This window comes from Ascaphus truei, chromosome 5 (assembly GCF_040206685.1).
Source record: "Ascaphus truei isolate aAscTru1 chromosome 5, aAscTru1.hap1, whole genome shotgun sequence".
NCBI classification, from domain to species: Eukaryota; Metazoa; Chordata; class Amphibia; order Anura; family Ascaphidae; genus Ascaphus; species Ascaphus truei.
The window spans coordinates 60845898-60861777 of NC_134487.1; the positions used below are offsets into that span (position 1 = coordinate 60845898).

General features: G+C 39.7%; 1 protein-coding gene across 1 annotated transcript; it reads left to right on the forward strand.

Moving 5' to 3' along the window:
• The first annotated feature begins 6581 nt into the window (after positions 1-6581).
• On the forward strand, positions 6582-9643 carry TMEM229A (transmembrane protein 229A). The gene has a single exon (XM_075599884.1). It carries the CDS (start codon positions 6999-7001, stop codon positions 7905-7907), a length of 909 nt encoding a protein of 302 aa, XP_075455999.1. The 5' UTR covers positions 6582-6998; the 3' UTR covers positions 7908-9643.
• The last annotated feature ends 6237 nt before the right edge of the window (positions 9644-15880 follow it).

Genomic DNA, 15880 nt, shown 5'->3' on the forward strand with positions numbered 1-15880 from the left:
ATATGTCCATTTGATATACACACACACACAGTAATATTTCTATTTGCTATATGCTTTGCTGTGGAGGGTTTTTGTCACTTTTTTTACCCACCATAACTTAACTAAGTATGGTAAAACCTATCCCTTGTTTCATTTTTTGCATAGCCAGTATAACCAACCCCACACTGAGGAGACCCATTAAAGTCAAAACGGCTGTCTGTGGGTGGGTTTGCTGGCTATGCATCTTAACCCTGGCTGTGCTCAAAGCTATGACCATGCAGCAAGGTTAAGCCTATAGGGAACCATGTTTATGGTTTTGAAGCAAAAGGTGGCACTGTGTGCTCATTTGCATGTCATTTCCCAGAATCCCTTGCTGCAGTGGAAGTGCTGTGTGCTGGGTGATAATGGTGAAAGGTGGGGTTGTAGACCTATCTAAGACATGCAAATGAGCATACAGTAATATTTCCATTTGATATACACACACACACAAGCAGTAATATTTCCATTTTCTATACTGTTTGCTTTATGGTGGAGGGTTTTTTGTCACCTTTTTTACCCACCATAACTTAACTAATGTGTGATGAATACCTATCCAAGCTTCAAATTGCAAAGCCAGTATAACCAGCCTCACACTGATGAGAGCCAAAAGGTCAAAACAGTTGTCTGTGGGTAGGTTTACTGGCTATGCATCTTAACCCAGGCTGTGCTGAAAAGCTATGCAATGCAGCAAGCATAAGCCTATAGGGGTCCATGTCAGAATGGATTTGAAGCAAAAGGTGGCACTGTATGCTCATTTGCATGTAATTTCCCAGAATCCCTTGCTACAGTGGAAGTGGTATGCTGGGCGACACTGGTAAATTCTGGCTCCAACTCCCAGTCAGGTTGGCCTCCCCTGCAATACAGGGTAAACAAAACGTGCATGTAAGAAAGATTACTAGTACACAGACAAAATGGGTGGTTTGCTGGCTCACCCGAATGTATTTTTACAACAAAAATCAACGGACTATGTCACAGAAAAACACTGAAAGTTGGAGTAGCATCAATTAAGTGAATTTATAGTTATGCAAAAAAATATAGCTATGGTATTTCTAATTTACATGCAACAAACTGTACATCATTAGAGTTGTTTATCTTCATGCTTAAAATGCAATTAACAGCTGCAGAGTTGATATGTTTGTCTCCACTCTATTTGCTTCCTAGGGCCTTGATAGGGATGGGTAAACCAGTCCCCATCCCTGTCCTGGAATTTCACGGATTGTTTTGACCAAATGGTCCCCGACCAAAATCCATCTGCAGATTAGGTACTAAAAAAACCGGAGTGGATCAATCGAAATCCGGCATTGGATAAAATCTGGGAAGATTTTTAAGAATCCACACTAAGGTTCCATATTGAATCTGAAATCCGCACCACAGATTGTTACAAATCTGCTATCTCCCCCCCCCCCCTTTTAAAAATCTGATGGCGGATTATTAATTCGCCATGTGGATTGCCGATGATAGGAAAAAAAACAGAAAAGGGCGGGTTGGCCTTTTTGAGACTGACCCATGGAAATCCACAGACCAAAGGAACAGCCAATCCGAAGCAGATCCAAATCCGTAAAAAAAAATGTCACCCATCTCTAGAACTTGGAACAATCAATTGCTCTGCACTGTTTGCTGATCTCGATGACAGTATAGAAGTTACTGTACCGGTATTTATGGTTATTTGGTACCCGGCAATAGTCAGATTTATTAGCTTCCATTGTGCTTGGAAAACAGAGGGAAGGGACAAATGAATCAGTAATTAAGGATGTGAAAAGTTTTTACAATTTTTATCATATTAACTCCTCGGTCTTCAGATGGGCAAGCAATGCATTGCACAGTAATGAACAGTGGCACGGAAAGATTTTATTCTGGAGGTATTAAATAAATGTGTATGTTTGTTCTGCAGTTCCAAAGTGTGGGGAAACAGTTTCAGGCAAGGTGAATCCTGCTTGTGCAGCCAACACTACATAAACAAACAAATTCATCAAAATGCAGGTCTCCTCTAGGACAACAAAAAACAAACAAAGATGCCCAAAGCTACTTCCAATGTAACAAAAATACACAGTGCAATACCTATATATTCCCTTGAAAAGGGTCATTTAGTTTATCCCTTTGGCCAAAGTGTTTTAAGCCTGCTGCCACTATCAAGGCATGACCGTTAGCAGGTCCTAACACTCCCTGAGTTAAAATTCTTATCTAACTGTATAATTACAGGAAGAATGATCTGCATTGGTTCTGTCATAACCCAGCAAAATGAAACTGACCTGCCAACTTGAAAAGAGAGAAGGGGCGAGCTTAAACCTTGGTGGGGGGAGGGGGGAGGGGCCACTAACCTCCCAAAAATACACGGAAAGGTTATATTCTGGAGGTATTATTAAATAAATGTGTATGTTTGTACTGCAGTTCCAAAGTTCGGGGAAGCAGTTTCAGGCAAAGAGAATCCTGCTTGTGCAGCCAACACAACAGAAACAAACAAATTGATCAAAATGCAGGTCTCCTCTAGGACAGAGGTACAAAGTAGAGCTCTACTCACAAGTTCATAATGCAATTCTTAATTTATTGTATCACCCAAGAATAATTCTTGGCTGTTACAATAAATGAAGAATTGCATTGTGAACTTGTGAGTAGAGCTCTACTTTGTACCTCTGTCCTAGAGGAGACCTGCATTTTGAGGAACTTGTTTGTCTATGTTTCTACTGCAACATATTTTGTTAGATGTCATTTTTATTCCGTTTTTCTTTCTCTCTTTCAGATCAGTGTCGAGAAACAGTTATAGCAGTATTGTGATAAAAATGTAAAAAAAAAAAAAAAATGCAGTTGCAATGTTGTTTCTAAGAACACCTGTCACTAATAAATATTACTCATTCAAACCTTACTTGTTTTGTGTTGTGTTCATGAGGGGAAAAAAAGCTTTCCATTTTCTCTCACTGTGCCAAATACAGGAATTTGCAACTAAAAGTTAATCATAAATATGCTAGTCAACTAAAATATGTTACCTAACGGTTTGTTTGATTTTTTTTTTACCGATGCCCCTATTGTCATTTTATTATATCAGCAATCTGCTGTATTGTACATTATGTAAAGCACTACATTTTAATGGAAGAATAACATAAATTAATAAACAGCCTGGCTAAGACAGGTGGCCATATTACAATCCGTAATTGTTTGAGAAGTTGATAAGCATTACAGGGTAAACAAGACGTAGATGTAATTAAGGTAATTTATTAGCGCTGAGATTAAATGGGTGGTTTGTTGGCCTATTATTTCGTTAAAGCAGCAATCCTGTTTCCTTTAAAAAAAATCTTTTAATAGGTTTGAAGCAGGCTGTCTCCGGAGCTGAACTCTGTTAATTTAAGCTCAGGGGACCCCCTGCATCCCGAGATACTTACCTCTGTTGGGGTTGCCAGTCGCAGCTCCAGCTGGGCTGCGTGGGGCTATTGAAATGGTGGCTCAAATATCCCATTTCACGCAGGCCATTAGGAAGCTCTGACCTAATCCCTTGCGGCTTCCTATTGGACCGCATGACCAGGACCTTTAAACTTCCGGAGATGCTACCGGCACCACCTACAGAGGTAAAAAAGTACTTTTTTTTTTTATAGATGTTACTTTTTTAACCGATTTATAAAATGAGTCTTAACTTTTTTTTTTTTGCCATGTTGTATAGCAGAAAGAGTATCTGCTATTTTGTATATTTTTTTTAAATGGGTATTTTTTCCTTCTCATAGAATGGTTTGCATCATGCATAAAATTCTCACTACTGAATGTCTAATGTTAACTAAAAACATAACTCTGAATGTTAAGTAATTTAAGGTTGCTTAAATTGCCTATATTTTGCTCTAAAACAGGTATGCTATCTTTACCATTGGCACTTTTCCAAGGATGAAGTATAATAAAAGTAATGAAGGTGGAAGCATCATAAAAATTACTGATGGTTATAAAAAGAATCTTGCTAATTTTCAATTTGCATCCCCCTGGGTCAATGGCAGTCAATATGCTTTGTGCCTAGTTCTGCTTCCCTTGCATCAGTAAATAATTTGTTGAGTGGCTATAGGAGCAATAAGGAGAGTTATGTAATGTTGGTTACCTGAGGAAGAAGTGCATAAGCGGCTTCATAAAATTACAGTAAATAAAGCACCTAGCCCCAGTGGCATGCACCCAAGGGTTCTTAAGGTGCTAAGTTAAGTAATAGCCAAACCATTACATTTAAAGTTCAAGGACTCCATTTCCACAGGCTAAGTACAACAGGATTGGTGCAAAGCAGACGTAGTGCCTATATTTAAAAGGGGAGCTAGATCACAACCGGGAAATTACAAGCTTAAAATCAATAGCGGGGAAGCTACTTGGAGGTTTAGTATGGGATAATATTCAGGAATACCTAATGGATAACAAAATGATTAATAATAGTCAGATTGAATTTATGAAGGATAGGTCGTGCCAAACTAACCTTATTAGTTTTTTTGAGGAGTTAAGAATTTATACCAGGGTAATGCAGGTGATGTGGTCTACTTCGATTTGGCAAAGGCTTTTGATATGGTGCTACACGAGGTTAGTGTACAAAATAAAGGAAATTGAACTCGATAAAAATATTTGCACCTGGATTGAAAACTGGTTGAAGGATAGACCACAGATAGTTGTCATAAACCTTTTCAGGTTGGGCTAAAATTATCAGTGGAATACCTCAGGGATCAGTACTGGGACCCCTGCTTTTTAACTTGTTTATTAATTACCTTGATGTTGGCATAGAGAGCAAAGTCTCTATCTTTGTAGATGACACTAAATGTGTAAGGTAGTAAAATTAGAGCAGAGTGTAATTTCTCTCCAAAAGGAATTTGATAGACTGGAAACGTGGGCAGGTAAATGGCAGATGAGGTTTAATAACGTGTATTATTTGGTATTTATATGATTGTCATATGAACTACTACTGTGAAGCGCTATGTGCATTGATGGCGCTATATAAATAAAGACATAAATACAAGTACATAGGTTATGCATTTGGGAAATAAGAATATACAGGTGACTTAAAAACTAAATGGGGGAAAATTTGGTGAATCCTTGATGGGTAAGGATTTAGGAGTGCTTGTGGACAGCAGGGTTAGCAATAGAGACCTATGTCAAGCAGTAGCTGCAAAGGTAAACAAGATCTTATCTTGCATTAAAAAGGGAATGGATGGAAGGGAAGTAAGGATAATTATGCCTCTTTATAAAGCATTAGTAAGACCACACTTTGAATATGGAGTACAGTTTGGGGCCCATTTCATAAAAATGACATTATGGAACTAGAAAAAGTTCAGAGAAGAGCCACCGAATTAATAAAGGGGATGGGAAATCTGATTTATGAGAGGAGGCTTGCTGATTTAGATTTCTTTACATTAGAAAAGAGGCGTGTAAGAGTGGATATGATAACTATATACAAATATATTAGGGGACAGTACAAGGAGCTTTCAAAAGATCTATTCATCCCAAGGGCAATACAAACGACACAGGGTCATCCCTTAAAAGAGCAATCCAAGCAGTATCCTACATGGTTTTTTTTAATATAAATCAGTTTTATAGTATTTGATAATACTTAATACCTTTTTATTATAAAATTCAACTCTTAATGCCATGTTTAATGAGCTCTATTACTGTACATTGAGCATCTTTTGATTTCTGTAGCAGGTTTTAACCCACCTCCCCAGCAGTGCAAGGTCTTTGCAACACTTTCCTGTTTGTGATCATTTGTTGCAAATATTCCCAGCGGTTTGAGATGTAAACTGTAACAATAGATAATGTTACCTTAGAATTATAAGAATACATTGTATCTACTGAGTTACACTGATTAAAGTAGCCATTATGTTAGGCACACAATCAGGATTTTAACAGATTTGTAACAGGAGCATCAAATGATTGCCAATTTAGGTAAGAATGTAGAATTATACATTGTCACACGCTTTACATATAAAAATGATTAAAAAAGAAAAAAGTTGGAAAGTAGTATTGTTGCTTTAAATCACTTGTCACAGTTAGCAGTTACTCCTGGGCCCAAGAGCTCAGTCAAAATTAAAAAAAACTCATATAACAAGTTTTATACATTTAATTCCAGTACAAATTGACATACAGTAAGTGAATATTCTGGTACCCTGAAGTGATTGAAGGAAAAACTAGTGAAGACAGAAGTCTGCATTTAAAATAAAAAGCAAAATGTTAAAAAGTTAAACATTAGACCCTTGTGTTGTGTTTGGTTTCTGCTACTCTGGACAAACTGCTGGCTGAGATGTGTATTAATATAATTAAGAGTATTGTACGATGTTTTGCCTATAAAGACAGGTTGGTATAGGCGTTAACTAAGCATTTACTAACAAACCGCTTTACTTCCACGTTTAAATGCATTGCAGGCCTCTCGGCAGCTGACGAGCAAATATGCTTTTGAAAGGCAAATGTTAGTAAATATGGAGTTAATAACTTTTTTTGAGAAGACAACAGTGCACACATAATGCACAAGTGTGAGGATTCAAAGGGAGAAGTGCCAGGCACTACTTTTTCTCAGGGACTGTTCCAGTTGCTTTATGGGAGATGTGAAAGCAACACTGCCATTCTCAAAAGACATCAGGTGAAGTTCAGCCTCTTTGTTAGCTATATATAGCATGCATTGTACTCTTGTATTTCCAGTTCTACCAGATGGAAATATCCTTCACCCAATGCAAGGGAATGGAAGATGAAGAGATTCCCCACATCTCTCTTTCAACAACAACAACAACAACACCAGCACCAGCAGCAATACGTGAGTATGAGGGATGGGGAAAAGAACAGCAGCTGTGCACTAAATGAATAGGACAATGGTGCCATGTGATGACTTCGTGCATGACCCGAGATATAAAAGGCCTTCAGGTGAGAGGGGGTGTGCTTCTTATGACAAGTGCAGAGCGCAGCACACAAGGAGGGGCTGCTGAGTGCCGCTCTGCAGCAGCACCCACCACCATGCAGCCCTGACACCGGACCACTCACGCGCCAGCAGCATGGGCAGGAGCGACGGCGCCTGGAGGTTGCAGGAGGCCAACACGCCGGCAGCCAGCTCCCCTCCCACCTCGCTCAAGCCCCTGCCCGCGTGGATGCGGTTGTATTTCTACGGCATGCACGGCCTGACCCTGGACGTGCTGAGCTCCTGCGTGCGGCGCTTCCCTGGCAGCCAGGATTACAACCTGCTGGGCTTCTCCTCTCCATCCCGCTGCCTGCTGCACGCCCTGGCTCACTTCGCCCTGGAGCAGGTCTACCTGCGGAGGGGGCGCTTCCCGGGCACGGCGCCGGCGTTCCACCTCGTCTTCTACCCCGCAGTGTTCGTGGGCCTGCAGCTGCTGCAGTGCTGCCTGCAGGAGCGGGCGCTGGGCGCGGCGGAGCTGGGGCTGCAGTACGGGCTGGCTGTCTACCACTCGCAAGTGTTCCTCAGGAGCTTCCTGCGGCTGCACTACTGCCAGGGGCGCTGCAGCCCCGGCGCTGCCCACCGGCTGCCCGCCCTCCTGCGCTTCGTCTTCTTCGGCATGCACGGCTTCCTGGACGAGGTCTTCTTCACGTCCATCTTCAACGCCCTGGAGAGGCCAGCGGCCCCCCTGCGCGGGCACACGTCCCTGTGGTCCTTCCTGATGTACGGCAGCTGCAGCCTGGTGGTGGAGAAGCTCTACTTCTACCTGGGCTGTGGCAAGGGATGGGGAGTGTGGAGGAGATTCCCCGTCTACATCGCCTTCGTGTATGCGTGGGAGTTTGCGTGGGGCTGGGGGCTGCGCAATTGGAACGCGTGTTCGTGGGATTATTCTCATTACCCTCTGAATTTCATGGGGTTGGTGACGGTGATGTACTTGCCAGGCTGGGTATTTCTTAGTTTCTACCAGGATCTGCTGTCTAAGGTGCTGCTGGGGGTGCGCTATACCTAGCTGCCTGTCCCAGAACCCCATATGTAGGCATCCTTTTATTTAAGTAGCGCTGTACAACATGACAATACAAGGTAAAGTACAAACAAGGGATACAAGCACATGACAACACACGGCAAAGGGTGGCCCTGCCCCAAAGAGCTTACAATCTAAGTGATATGAGCATTTTTAGAGAAACCGGACCATATGACATTGTAATAGAAGTTTCCTGATTCTCACTGACCTTGTAGATGACCAAAGATATTTTGGAGGCACTGCACTATACAAATGACATTTAATAGAATAGTTCTGAAGCTAGTGAATGAGACTGTTGAAACTGAAGCAGATCATTCAAGCTGCGATCGCTGGTGCCAACATCTAAAGACCTTAACTAAATGAAAATGTTGTGGGCTCTTTGTTTTAGGAGAATACAATAATCGAGGGAAATAGTTCTGATGAAAGGAAATAGGTAATAACCCTCCTTTTATTAGACACACGTTTTAATACCTCAATGTGGTTCTTGGTCAGGAACACTTATATGCTAACACTAACCATTGTTGCTCCAATAAAAAGGTGTAATACTGCCTATTTTTCGTCATCTGAAATAAGCTTTGTACAGTTAGTTTTTTTTTTTTTTTTTCAGACAATTTCTCTGTACTGGAGGAATATCTCCAAGAAACCAGATAAATGACAGGGATAGGTTGTTTTACAAATCCCTTAACTAGAATTTATGGTAAAAATTCATAGGTTTGGCCGAGTTCCATACTAAGTTTTTCAGCAACCATTCACACTGTTACTCTCTTGCTGCATTCCGGGTCATTTGAGTATGCTGGAAATAACGTTGAACTTGGGCTACCAAACTTATGTGGACATAGAAGAAAACAGAACAGCACTGGGCTAGATAAGCCTTGGGTAACATAATCATTACTTAAGGGTCAGGTGTAGATTTTGGCTAGTCCTTGAGAAAGCACCAATGTAGGTGTGAGCTGCAGAGTTTGTGGGGTCACCCAACCCCTACGTATTACTACAATCTGTTATTTTTTTCTATGATGTTTTGAATGTATGTCTGTATTGATTTGTTTTTTTTTTGTTTGTTTTTTTAACTCTATGGCTGTGCGCTGGTTTTTTTTTTTTTTTTTTGGTTTCTTCTACAAATTCTTTTTTTTGTCTGATTCTGTTGAATGAGGCTCAATTGAGTCTTGTCACACTTCATATAAATGAGACTTACTTTAACTGTGTGAAACTTATTGTGATAGCAACTCTAAAACAGATATTTTTTTTTGTGGGGTACTGTGCACAACTACTGTATATTTTAATTTTGTAATAACTGATGGCGACAATTTCCCCCTTTTTTTCTTTCCTTTGATACACTAACCAATGGTAAGAGAAACAGTACACAAGGACAAAAACGAACCCTCCAGTCCTAATAACTATATCAATCAGTGGGGGTCCTCGGTACTCAAAGAAAATAAAATCACAAAGAAGGAAAGTACTGAAAATTACGAAATGTAATCTGAAAAATGAATAAAAACAAAATGCACAAAGAAAACACAGGCTAAACCAATGGCACAACAGATCATCTGGAACAAATTACATGCATTAGAACATACAGTAGATAAATCCACAAAACCAACTATGAAAAGATGTCTATACAGAAAAAACCTGGGAGTAAATACTAACTGATGCTGGGGGGCAAGGCAACATAGGGAAGAGAAAAAAAAAAAAAAAAAGAAGGTTGCAGAGCTTCGGGGAAAACCCTTCACTAGGCCCATTACCAGAGGTCCCTATTGGACCCATGGTACTTCCCTTAGATAATCCTTGAAGAGCGAAGTCAACTGCAAGTCTCCTCCGTGCCTTCCCCAGTCAATAGAAGCCCAGACATTCCAGACATGCATTATTTTTCAGATGAAATTACCACATTTTCAGTTCTTTTCTTCTTTGTGGTTTTACTTTGAGTGCTGATGATCCCCATTGATTAAATATCCCCTCTAATCTATTTAAAAACAGCAATCCAAGTGGACTGTTTTTATTACATAGCATTGAAGCAGGGCGTTTCCAGAGCTGAACCCTGTTCATTTCAGCTCCTGGGACCCCCTGCTCCCCGAGATACCTCCATAGGGGGTGCCTATATCTCTGTGCAGTTTAAAGGTCCTTGTCACACAGACCAAAAGAAAGCTGCATCAGATGACAACACGGCTTCCTATTAGCCCACCAGAGTCTTGAACACCTCCATTACAAGAGCCCAAGCTGCAGCTACTAACAGCACACCCTATGGCGGTAGCTCAGGAAGCAGTGGGTAACTTGAGCTTAAATCAATGGGGTTCAGCTCCTGAGATCCCCTTCTTCAATACTGTGTGTATTATTATGTTAAAAAAAAAGGAAGCAGGATCCACTTGGATTGCAGTTTTAAAATGTTAGAATATTTGGCACTAGGCAGTTTTAAAAAGTTAGTAAATAGACCAAAAAAAAAAAAAACATTTAGCTACTCAAAACCAATCTTTTCACCACAGGTTAGATTAAAGACTATTAAAACCTTTCCAATTTATAGAAACATACAATTCCAAATATATGTAAAGGTATCTTTTGGAGCAGAACAGGAGCTCTTCATGGCTGAAATTATAGTATACAGAGCTTTGAAAACCATACAGGTTCCTTTTTATTTTGTCTTCTTGCAGAAAAAAATCATTCAATTTGCATGAACATTTGAGCAATTATAGAACTGTCACAGTAGATTACTACATTTAAGAATGATTTGATAATGTAATAAATATTCGGAATTGGTGATGGCATTATGACTTCATCAAGTGCAGTTATAAAAAGGAATCTAGCGAAGATGATAAGCACGTTATAAAGTGCTTGAGACAGAACAAGAATTATGATCCAAAACGGAACAAATGATTCCTGATAAAGGATGGTCGCTAGGACTGAGAAAACTAATTCATAAAACAATGTATCATTCAGGAGTTGCTGGATCAACACATTATCGATTATGTAATCAGTGGCATTCTTGTCTTTAGTGTGCTTTCCACCAGGACATTTTGAACACACGCACTTTGAATTCAAACCTTATAGTAATTAGTGTTTCAGATAAACTGTTTTAATCTAAACACATTTACAAGCTACAAAAGAAAAAAAAACACCTATCAATCAACATGAATCTACCACTGTATCTGGTACTTGTTGACATAATGTTACTAAATTGATGTCACTGTTATCACTTACCAGTGTATACCAGTGTAGCCCCCTGTAAACAGCACAGGCTATACCTATCTTCCTTCTGCTGTGGTAAGTCCTGTTAAGATCAGGCACCAGTAATCATCATGGGTTTTCCCCCTTCATAGCCCTATCCTGAATGATAGACACAGGCCTGGACTCTGCTGCAGGCGTGAGCAACAGGGGAGGTCCTGTTGACATCACGAGGGGCGGGGCTAGCTCTATATTTAGCAGCCAACTCCGGTGAGTAGAGTTCGTCGTTCGTTCGAGATTAGTCAGAGAGAGTTGATAGTGATACCGAGAGTCTGGAGTTGCCGGTTAGTTATGCCGGGAGTATGCAGTGCAGTTAATATGCTACGAGTCAAGAAATCCTGCGGATCGGTCCGAGGATTTGGAGGAGACTACGGTTTCCCCTGCGCAGAGTGCAGGCGAAAGAAGAGCGGAAAGATTCAGCGTCCTTTAGTAGAGCTGATAGAATTATAGATTTGGTGGACAAATGTGGCTAAATAAACAGGTAGTGGAGAAAAAGTAAAAGGAAGAGGCAGGCATTTTGATTATTACAGTCAGATGGATGGAGGCATAGTATCAGAATTTGAAGGAATGTAACAAAAAAAGGTGCAAAAGGATCAAAAATTAGCACAAGGAAAAGAAAAAAAAAGACTGCTACAGGAAGATCAACCCTAAAAAGTTATTTAAGTACCTTAATAACAAAGTGATTAGAAAATAAAATATAAGACCCTTTCAGTGTTAGATGGGCAGGCAAATTACTAGAGATAAAAAGCAGAGGTAGTAAATAAATTTGTTGCCTCTGTGTTTACCAGTGCTATTGTGTGTTATGGGTCAATAACACCCTCTATTTTGCATTAATTTTGTCTGGTGCAGATAATTAGACCATTCTGGTCTTTTCTTCAAGCTCTATATTTACCAGGGAAGAATTGCAAAAATAGTGCCACAGGAGGAAGCCACAACCTCTATATTATTCACAATTGGTTAACTTGGGAAGCAGTGCATAGGGCGGCGGCTTGATAAAATTAAAGCAAATAAAGCACCTGGCCCTGATTGCATACACCCAAGAGTTCTTAAAGGAGCCAAGTTCAGTAATAGCCAAACCATTACAGTACATTTAATATTCAAGGACTTCATATCAGCAGGCTCTGTACCACAAGATTGGCACAAAGCAAACATGGTGCCTATATTTAAAAAAGGGATTTATATCACAACTGGGGAATTACAGACATGTAAGTTTATCAATAGTGGGAAAGCTACTTGAAGATTTAGTATGGAAAAATATTCAGGAATACCTAGTGGCTAAACATAATTATTAGTAATAGTCAGCTTGGATTTATAAATGATAGGTTGTGCCAAACAAACCTTATTAATTTATTTGAGAAAGCAAGTAAGAATTTAGGCCAGTGTAATGTAGTTGATGCGGTCTATTTAGATTTTGCAAAGGCTTTTGACAGAGTGCAACACAAGGTTAGTGTACAAAATAAAGGAAATTGGATTTGGGAAAATTTTTGCACCTGGATTGAAAACTAGTTGAAGGATAGACCACAGAGAGCGGTCATAAACCTTTTCTGGTAAGTCTAAAATTGTGTGGAGTACCTCAAGGATCAGTACTGGGACCCCTGCTTTTTAACTTGTTTATTATTAACCTTGAGGTTGGTAGAGAGAGCAAAGTCTCCATCTTTGCTGATGACACTAAATGTGTAAGGTAGTAAAATCAGAGTAGGATATCATCTTTGCCCAGAAGGACTTGGATATAGACTGAAAAACTTGGGCAGGTAAATGGCAGATGAGATTCACTACAGATAGATGCAAGTTTATGCATTCGGGTAACAAGAATAAACAGGTCACTTACAAATTAAATATGAGTTGGGGCAAATTAGGAGAATCCATGGAGGATTTAAGAAGGCTTATAGACAGCAGGTAGAAAAAAAGGGGGGGGACCCCTAAGTTGATGCTGCAAATATTGCAAAGTCTAAATTAGGCACTGAGACAAAATGCCTTGATGAGCCGGTATATGTAAAAAATAAAGCAATGACTGTCCCTTGTGTAGTGCCGATGGTGTGTGTGAGCCTAGATGACCCCCATCTCACCTGTATGGAACCGGGATGGACTCCGACCGAGCCGATGGTGCACACCCCCCGTGGCAGATGGGGTAAAACCCTCCTCAATCGGACATGCGGTCACGGCTACCCGGTGTAATAGGACAAGCTGATGGTAGTAGAGACCTGCACGCAGTCTCCCGCCGCCTTACCGGGTGCCAGATGAATCTCCCGCGATGTACCGGTCCGACACTGTCAAGGGGGTGATAGATAGAGCGAAGTCTCCATCTTTGCTGATGACACTAAATGTGTAAGGTAGTAAAATCAGAGTCGGATATCATCTTTGCCCAGAAGGACTTGGATATAGACTGAAAACTTGGGCAGTTAAATGGCAGATGAGATTCACTACAGATAGATGCAAGTTTATGCATTCGGGTAACAAGAATAAACAGGTCACTTACAAATTAAATATGGGTTGGGGGAAATTAGGAGAATCCATGGAGGATTTAAGAAGGCTTATAGACAGCAGGCATCGTAATAGTGCCCAAAGTCATGTAGTAGCTGCAAAGGCAAATAAGATCTTATCTTCCAATAAACCGGAAATAGATGGTAGGGAAGTAAACAAATTATGCCCCTCTATAAAGCATTGCGACCACACCTTGAATATGGGGGATATACCATATAAGTAAACGTGGGGAGGATGTTGTTCCAGGGAGAAGTTTGATTGCTGTTAATTGGAGTCAGGACGGAATTTAATGTTCCCTTGACCAAAGATCATTGGCAATTTCTCTGAGGTTTTTTGTTTGCGTTCCTCTGGATCAATATACTACAAATACAGGATAAAGCAACAGTCATCTAAATTTTGCATAGGAGGGACATATGTCTTTTTCCAACCTCATCTACTATGCAACGTCAGATGAATGTAGTATACAGAAACTCCATCAAGAACACACAAATCGGAGAAGAAACGAAAAATAAAATTATGGGTTAATCAATGTGATTTTATATCTGGTTTGACAAATAATTGAAAGTGAATATACTGCATAGAAAATCAATGCAAATACAATCTCAGATCCATGTTCAAATATAATATATACAGTCCTATATTTCGTGTAGTGTAAAAACCTATTGTACAGTATGTTGCCAAGACAAAAAAAAAAAGCAGACAGATAAGCAGTGCCTCCAGAGATCTCGCTAGATAGACAAGATTTCCAGACCCCACGTAATGCAGAAGAGTGGTCAGGCTGCCCTCAATGTAGCGAGAATGGTCAAGCTCAGTACTTCTGTCATATGCTCTATTTTATGGGTTGAATGGAGTTGGTTTTACTATCCTTGTTAACTTTGTCAGCCTATGTCCTATTCCTCTTTTCTACTTACCTCAACAGATTTATATCAAGAAGAGTGTTCCCAAATGAGGATGTGATTCCACCCTGAACAAAAAAAATTAAAAAGCTATACAATAAAGACACTGGTTTGTGAGAACCATTTATTTGAAATCCAAAACGTTCCCAAAGTTTCCATTATTTTTAGTATCCCATGCACAGTTCTACAGAAATGTAGCACGTTCCGTTAAGAGAGATTTTATTTACCGGTAATAAAACTTGTACAACCAACCCAAAGATATGCCACAAACCCTTCCGGCACAGAAAGCCGTTTTATGGAAGAGAACATTTAGTACATATGATCCTCAAACTGTTAGGATCAAATATATAGTGTTGTTTATGACAGTAGTGCAAATCAGCCCTTCGTGGGGTCAAATAGTATATATGCAATATTTCCGTTTTTAACACAAAAATAAAGCACTTTAAATCCGCCTGAAATTTTATTAATACTCCAAGGTAACAATACATTAAAAAAAAAAAATTAAATAGATATGGACAGTACTCATTGAGCTCTTTCAATTCCTGTGGGTTAATGTTATGGTCTTTCTTGAACTCACATTCTGAGCAGCTTTGTTATGATTACTTGAGCAGAGGGTGCTCTGGAGAAGCTTCATGGCCCCTCAATGTCTAGGAACTTGCCAGTTTCCCTACTCTGAGAACTGGCAAAATAAATGCCCTCCAGACAAAACGGTGACCAGATTTGTATTTTTTGGTGGAGGGGGGGAGCGTGGTGTCAAAGCCAGCAGAATAAGTTACAAAGATCAGGGAAACCCAGCAATTGTGCTAAATTTTTGGCAATAATTATTTAATTATTATATAATTATTATTTTTTTTACATCATAAAAATTAATTTATATATTTTTCGCCATCAAGGCATCTGAATGGGGTAAAATCGCATTTACTCAACCTCTGCTGACCCTTTTGGGGGTGAAGAGAAAGGATAAATGGGAGCTTTAACTGCAAACTTATTTTCAATACAATAAAAGGGAGACGCTAATAGAAGGCAAACCCATCATATTTCAAGCCACCAAAAGGTCTATAAACCAATGTGAAACATTCTTACAGGTGTCCGATTTTAAAAAAAAAGTGTTCACCTACATTTTTTTAAATTCTTTTCATGTCACTGCCATTGCTTAGTCCAAAATACAGCTGTCCTATGAATATATAATGTATATATTGGCCATGTCAGTCCATTAAATTAATATCAATGAGCCAATTAAATAAGGGTCTATATAAAAATAGAGGGGGTGAAATAAAAAATAAAAATATTAATCAGAGGGGGAAATCACACAACCTTCCCAGTGTTAGATTTATTCCAATACAAGCCTAACCCTAAGATTACTCAACACTTAAA

Coding starts and splice junctions, on each gene's coding strand:
- TMEM229A (XM_075599884.1), top strand. CDS start 6,999: ATGGGCAGGAGCGACGGCGCCTGGAGGTTGCAGGAGGCCAACACGCCG.